The sequence below is a fragment of the Amborella trichopoda genome, chromosome 5 (genome assembly GCF_054954075.1).
Source record: "Amborella trichopoda isolate Santa Cruz 75 chromosome 5, AtrichopodaSantaCruz75HAP2 v2.0, whole genome shotgun sequence".
Lineage (NCBI taxonomy): Eukaryota > Viridiplantae > Streptophyta > Magnoliopsida > Amborellales > Amborellaceae > Amborella > Amborella trichopoda.
Genome location: NC_142340.1, coordinates 44,887,485 through 44,895,280, shown reverse-complemented (window position 1 = coordinate 44,895,280; position 7,796 = coordinate 44,887,485). Strand labels below are relative to the sequence as shown.

General features: G+C 33.9%; 1 protein-coding gene and 1 long non-coding RNA gene across 2 annotated transcripts; one reads left to right on the top strand and one right to left on the bottom strand.

Annotated features, from left to right (window-relative positions):
• Nucleotides 1–3,305: 3,305 nt before the first annotated feature.
• Nucleotides 3,306–7,112, bottom strand: LOC18431990 (putative WRKY transcription factor 51). Its single transcript, XM_006842101.4, has 3 exons — nucleotides 6,835–7,112; nucleotides 5,760–5,906; nucleotides 3,306–3,774 (listed from the first exon to the last, which is right to left on the bottom strand). Exons 1-3 carry the CDS (start codon nucleotides 7,071–7,073, stop codon nucleotides 3,543–3,545), a joined length of 618 nt encoding a protein of 205 aa, XP_006842164.1. The 5' UTR covers nucleotides 7,074–7,112; the 3' UTR covers nucleotides 3,306–3,542.
• Nucleotides 4,004–7,112, top strand: LOC148782144 (uncharacterized). The gene is made up of 2 exons (XR_016056436.1): nucleotides 4,004–5,110; nucleotides 5,216–7,112. It is a non-coding gene; the product is annotated as an uncharacterized LOC148782144 (long non-coding RNA).
• Nucleotides 7,113–7,796: the final 684 nt, after the last annotated feature.

The window sequence follows — 7,796 nt, the reverse complement described above, 5'->3', positions numbered from 1 at the left end:
ATTTTGGTTGTAGAAAACTACAATTAATTTCTTCATAAAAAGATAAATAAATATTGGGCATTTGTTTCGAATAATTTTGGAACAAACACTTTAGCCCTTGGCTCATTAAGGGCCAAGGGCTGAAATAGGGATGTTAATAGAAAAATCTCTTTTTACTTTCAAAATATAAAAATAATCTTACATATTTTATATTTTATAATTAAGTCATTTTTTTCTACGGTGAATATTATATTTTAATTATATGGAAAATGCGTCCTTATTAAACTCAAATTTCGGGAATCAATACCTCTAATAATAACATACCTCTAAAAAGCATTAAAATTAAATTAAAAAAATACCCCTAAAAAACCTAAACCTATCAGGGCATTTTTGTAATACAATTCATTATAAAATATTATATGTTGAAAAGAAATGAAAGGAAATTAAAATATAATATTTACTATAAAAAAAAAAATAGGACTTAAGCATAAAATATAAAATACATGGGACTATGTTTAAAATTTAAAATAGTTTTTTTTTTGTGTTTTCTCCTAAAAATAATGAAATTCCCGAATTTACAGCACTAGTATTGTGATAAGATAAAAGAAAAGGTAATTGATTTGCTCGAGTTAATCAAGAATTTCCAAAGTTTACGTCTTCTGTCCTCAAGTGGCAAAAGTACTCTTGAATTAAAGTATTAAATCTAGCCAAAACAGAAGTATTATAATACACAAAGACTCAAGTCAATTACCAAGACTTGAAGTCAACTTGACGTGTGAAAGCTTTCTAGCCGTTGATTTTACGTGTACACGGGGGAATCTAACTAAGTTGTCTTCTTCTTGTTTTTTATTTATTTTTATTTATATGCAAGTTAGTTTTGTATGGTTTGCATGTTGATTTGAAGCTCCCTTAGGGAGGAGGAGTCAACCTTCAAAATCTAAGTGGGGCTTACTTTGATTTTTTTGTCGAAGGCTTTACGATAATATGAAACTCTATTTTTAGCTTGTTAATAAAATTTAAAGCTTTAAAGATATGACAGACCAAAAATATCTATAAATTGACCATCTAGGTAATATGTCATAAAATACACTTCTTTTAAGATTTAAAACTTTTTTTTTTATTATATCCACATATCTCGAAGTCAAAATCAAGATAATTATTTTAAAGTTTTTAACATTAGAATAACGTAGTGTGAAAAAGATAGGGATTTTGTCCCAGTGATTCTTTTTTTTTTTCCAAGTTTCCAAGTAGACCACTGCCGACCAGTAAAAGGAGATGCATTATCTGTTCCCTTTGCTTTTATCTTGAACACATAGAGAGATATATGTTTTTATCTTGAAAAGAGAGATGTGGTGTGGAATTGATCAATCATCATTATCATCATCAAAGCCGGACATAAGTGGTTAAGGGGTGAATACCCAACATGACATCCTACATTCCATTCTCACCCTTAACAAATCCCCAAAAAAAAAACAAGGAAAAAAAAAGAAAAAAAACGACTATCCTATGTTGATTTCAAGCCCTCTTGATTCATAGTCTCAGAGTGGTTTCAATATTAGAAATCTTTGTGATAGCTTTAAAATATATTTTCATCTTTATTTATAAAGTTTAAAGCTTATGTAGATCTATAAAAATTTGAAAATTTTGAAAAATGACGGTCTAAATATGCGTTATAAAATATACTATTTCTAAAATTTGAAATCCATTTTTTTCATATCCATGCATCTTGACGTCGAGATATCAATTTGATGATATTTGAGCTTCAAAACAACCTTTACTAGTGAAATTTTTGAGAAATGCTCTAAATTGATTGTTTAAAGTTTAAACCCTTGGCTCTATATAAACTTATCCCTTTTATAAATAGATTTTTCAGGGGAGAGCCATCTTGTACTTCTAGGGCTACAATCATAAGAAACTAGTGTTTGAAAAGTCAGCAGATTCGTTGCAACTCAACTCGACGTGAGTGACTTGGGATCGGGTAAAGGCCAGAGCTTGAGTTGTCCCGAGTTAGAGGTCAAACTTGAGGATCTAAAAATAATTATAAAAAATAAATCAAAATATTAAAATAGTTTTTACATGTTTATTTATGTTTTCTATCATTTTGGCAAAGATTGTAAAGTATTTTAGCAATGAAAGAATATTTTTACATTTTCCCATATTTTTTTAAAAAAAATTCTAAAATACCACCTGTTGCAAACTCATTTAATTTAAAATCTATTTTTTGCTAATTTTTTTAACCAGTTGTGTTTTGTTAAATTTTACTTTGAATATAGTCTCTTATTTTTTGGGGATTTTTTCTATTGTTTTGGTTTTTAAATAGTTTTCAGCTGCAAAAGAAGTCAATCTTACTGGGGGCCGAGTTACAGGGACTCGGCAAGTACTGGGCTGTGGCATGGAAAAGTAGTCGCCTTGAGTGGAATTTACGAACATCGACTAAAACCAATGTTTTGAAAATCGGCTTGGATCTCGGACAAAGCCCTGGCTTGACCCAAGTATCTCAATTCAGTCCACGCGGACTCAGGTCAGTCCTATACAAGGACAAAATATGCCCAAAGATTTTAAAAATGTTAGAAAAGAATAAAAATTAGCAAACACTAAAATAAAATACTGAAAATATTAAATTTTTGCAAAAGATGAAAAATATATAGAAGATTATAGAAAATTTTCATCTATACCTAAAACTACTTCAAAAAAATAAAAAATAGAAAAAATAAAAAACTAGAGCACGTAAGAAAAAAAAAAATCCCAAATCATCATAAAGAATCATATAACAATGTATTTCTAAATTATATTTCAGTAGTTTTTAACTAAATTCATTTTTGTTAAAATTTTTAGGAGGCCGAGTTGCTAGACAGGAACTCAACTCAGCCGTAGTCTTAGGCCGAATTACTCTTCTGAGTTCAAGTGTGCTCAACCGAGTCAGACACTGATAGAAACCATCAATCATTTTGGAACGAGCCATAATACTAAAACTATTGATCGTTTTCACCCGTAACTACAACTACGTAATTTATGTTCTTTTCTGTACTGTTTATGCTGTAAGCTTTGTGGTTATTCATAGTTGTTGTTGTTTTCTCTTGTTTTTCAATATAAACAAACCACAACAGCCTGAAAAATACTTTTATTAAAAAAATTATATTACAAAACAAAGGTATATAAAATGTTTAAAAAAGTTAAGTATAATAAAAAAATACTCATATATATATATATATATATATATATATATATATATATATATATATATATATATATATATATATATATATATATATATATACCCTAACCTAATCCTTTAAATAAATAACAAAGAAATATCCATTCAAGGCTGCATAAAGGGCATAAGAATGCCAACATTTTATAAGTGGTACCAAGCCATAAATATTTTGACACTACCAAGACATAAAAACATTACTTACTATGATGTAATTACGTCACAATCAGATGGTTTTAAATATAAAATTCTAGAGAGAGAGAGAGCAACCATCCAATTCATTATTAGATCTAGAGAGGGAAGAAAAGCAAAGCATGTTTCTAGAGAGAGAAACAATGTGTGGTGTTGTGTGCTAGGTGATCACGTAAGGACCTTGGAAGGCCACTGCACTTTGCATGAGCAAATGCATTTCAGGAGAAGAGGCATAGTCTAGGAAGGGCTGAGGAGCAGTATAGTAAATGACACAGGGGCAGGTGTGATTGTGTCTGCCTTCATAGCTTGTGATGACAAAGGCTGAGTCTTTTGCATCTCTCTCTACTTTTTTCTTCACAGGGCACCCTCCATTAGAGCACCGGTAGTAGTTCCTATCAACATTAACACCAACATTCAATTTTAAAGAGAGATAGAGAGAGTCATGTTGATTTTGGAGAGAGAGAGTTTCATGTTGTATTTGGAGACAGGGAGAGTCCTATCGTTTTTAGAGAGAGAGAGAGATGTTTTATTTAGAGAGAGAGAGGGAGAGGGGGGTTGATTTTGGAGAGAGAGTAATATTGTATTTGGGAGAGAGAGAGAGAGAGAGTCGTGTGTTTTTTTTGTGGGTAAGTAAGTCATTTTGTGTTGATGTACGTAACTTTCACACTATATTTACTTAAAGCTGAGAGAGAGAGAGAGAGAGAGGGATGTTGTGTTGATATACATAACATTCACATATTTATTTAAAGCGGTAAGAGAGAGAGAGAGAGAGAGATTCATGTTGTGTTGATATACATAACGTTCACACCATATTTACTTAAAGCTGTAAGAGAGAGAGAGAGAGGTCATGTAGTAATTGAAGTGAGAGAAACAGCCAATCTAATGTTGTATTTAGAGAGAGAGAGAGAGTGTCCCCCTTTTGTATTTGGAGTGAGAGTGGTTCAAGTTGCATTTGAAGAGAGATGGGAGGGTTGGAAGTAGTACACAAATTGCATTTGTGTGAGAAAGATGCTGAGCAAATTGTCAAAGAAACAAAAATAATAAAAGATGAACAATAAATGTGATAAAATGGGCCACAAACAGTATTAAAATGGCAGAAGAAGAAGAGTGAAAAATCAAAACGCAAAGAAACAAATAAATATTGACACAAGTTCACTTTCTATGTGAAAATGAAACTAAAACTTGGGGTACTGTTTGGGTGATGGCTTTTTGGAACCCACATGCATTATTGTGAAAAGATGCAAAGAGAAAGATGGGCTGTAAACTATAGAGAGAGAGAGAGAGAGGGGGGAAGGAAGAGAGAGAACCCTGATAATACAACGTGTACTTTTTGTCGACCTATGTTGAGAGAGAGAACCCAGTTTTGGTTTCCAATTTTAGAGGGAGAGAGAATAAAATAGGTAACGTTTTGTCAACCTCCGTTGAGAAAGAGAAACCAGTTTTGCTTACCAATTTTAAAGAGAGAGAGAGAACCCCGTCTTGGTTACCAATTTTAGAGAGAGAACCCAATTTTGCTTTTGGGTTCGGTGATAGTCAAATCACTCTACAGTTTTTTAAAAAGTATAAAAATGATATCTATATAAGAAACTTAATAAAGATATAATATCTTTTTTTTTTTTAGGGTCACCCTTTTGGGAGTTACGGGAAAGAATATTCGAGATGGAGATTGATCTTCAAGAGAGCGAGACGTGACTTTTGAGAGAGAGGCGGTATTCCCATAAATTTTAGGTTGGTAAGGCTTTTATTTTTAGAGAGAGAAAGTCTCTCGATTTCTCTCGAGATTATCTTTCTGGTAGATGTATTACATATTGATTGATGGTATTGCTCGGTCAGGTGAGCGAGTTTAAAAAGGAAGATCGGTGATAGTCTTTGTCCGATATTTAGAGATATATATTATCTCTTGTAACCCAAAACTGTACCATTCATTATGATGGTGGATTTCGACTTGCCAAGGCCGTGGATGTAACCCTATGGGGTGAACTACTTAAATTGTGTTGTTGTCGTGCATTTGTTTTTTTATGTTTGCTTTATTTATTGTACTCGCTTTATAGTTATATTCATCTTCTTCACATTTAACCAATCATATATACGATCTTGAGTGGGATCTCGAAATTTGGGATTCTCGGTTCTGCAAGCTAAGGGTTCTTGAGAACCCTACATTTTTGTTACCAAGAGAGAGAGGGAACCCAATTTTGGTTACCAATTTGAGAGAGTGAGAATCGAGTTTTGGTTAGGAATTTTAAAGAGTTATTCATACATTGTAAATCTGAGAAAGTTTAAGAATTGGCGGATTTGGTTATTTTTAAGAGTGCTGGACTACTTGAGAAAATTGCATTTGAGTTGGAGAGAAGTAAAATATCAAACTTAATTTTCTTACCTTGGATTTGGGCTGTTTTTAACTGATTTCTTCCCATATTTCCTCCATCTATAGCCATCATCCAATATTTCAACATCGGATTGAGTCCTAAAAGCAACCCTCACTCCATTTTCCACTTTCATCTTCTTCAATTTCTTGGTTCCTAACCTGTGTTGCAACATGGTAACAATCTCTTATAAGATTAGATGTTTAGAACAATGTGAAAAACAACAATTCTCTCTCTCACACACACACTCTCTCTCTCTCTTGTTTGAGTTCTCTCTCTCATTTCATAAGATTATAAGTTTAAAACAAGGTAAAAAGCAACAAATCTCAATCTCTCTCTCTCTCTCTCTCTCTCGATCTTGTTTGAGCTCTCTCGATCTTGTTTGAGTTCTCTCGATCTTGTTTGAGTTCTCTCTCTCTCTCTCGATCTTGTTTGAGTTCTCTCTCTCTCCCTCTCTCTCTCTAGGCACACACACAAGTAGGTTCAGGACTAGGCAGACTAGCCTTTATGTGAATATGTCCTTTTGCCATTAAAGCGTGCTTGTTGAAACCTAGTATTTGATATCTAAGAGAGGTTCATACCACTGAAATTAAAAGAAAGTCTCTCTCTCGCTCTCTCTCTCTCTCTCTCTAGCCATTTTAGGGTACATTTCAACAATTGGTGCTTGATTTGTTAATGAAGGAAAGTTAAAATCTCACTCTCTCTCTCTCTCTCTCTCAAAACTTTATCAAAATTCCCTTAAAAAGGTTACTATCTATTGCATCAAAACTAAAAACTGCAAAAAGTAACAGGTAAAAACACTGAAATCCGAGAAAGGGGCTGGGTCGCTGCGGTAGCGCCACCATGTATCAGTTTCACGTTCCTTTCAATCCTATTGAAACCTTAAAAAAGCTACAACCAATTTGAAAAAATGGGTAGGATCTGTATTCTCCATTAAATTACCAAAAAAGAAAAAAGAAAAAAAAAAAACACTGAACTCTTTGAAGCTGCATAATAAAGAAAATTCACATCAAGAGTAAGAAAATCATTTGGTGTTGGCTACAAAAACCCAAGAAAGGAACAAGGTTCACTTAAAGTTGGCGAACCCACTTGCTATTGCTACTGTCACTAACACCCTGGCCGGAATTTGCACCGGATTCTGGCAAGCAAGCCGGCGTTTTGAACTGCATATCATTGCTCGGGCACAAATCTTCTGGAGACTTCAAACCAGAAGAGTCATCTGACCCTTCTTCAAGCACAAGGTAATCAGAGAGTTGGAAAGGGAACTGATCATCAGATTCCGGAAAGAATTCCGGCATGTTGGGTTGCCTGAAAAATGGATTCGACATGGTCTGTGAGGAAGCTCAAAGTGAAGTAAAGACGAACACAACCTAGACATGCTCTGGAAGACTTATAAAGGCTTCTCTCTATAAACTTTTCCAAGTAGGGCTGGTAACGGGCCGGGCCCTATTTTAGCCCTACACTGAGGGCTAACACATGCCCAGTCTTGGCCTTTTTCAGGAACACACTGGGCAAGAAAAAATTAAAAAAAAGGACAAAACTACTTAGTTATCTAACATAATGAGTATTAACTCAATCGAGGATTTTTTTATTTGTGTATTATTGATGCTCAATTCATCCATACAACTTACAAACGCGGGACTTCCCTCACCCGTTCGATCGAAAGAACTCTTAGTTCTCATTCGCCTGGGTTGAAATTTACAATTTAGGGTACTTAAATTCTCCTTTGCTTCGATTGATTAATTAAGATAGTAGACTTATAACCTACCTAGATGAAAAAAATAAAGGCCACGCCAAGCTAAAATTGACAACTTTTGCGACCCAAGCCCAAGCCCAAGCCCAAGCCCTAGGTTTTCAGGGCCGGTTTCCTGGCCCGTTGTCAACCCTAATTCTCACAAAGTTTGGGGTGGGAATAGCAAAATTATTGTGCAAATAATAATTAATATTCCGTAAAAAAAAGAGGCTCGGTTTCTTCGTAACCACGACGAAGTTTCCTGATTTGACACGTTACGCAAAACTGACGTCATCATAAGTGATGAAATGTATTGACA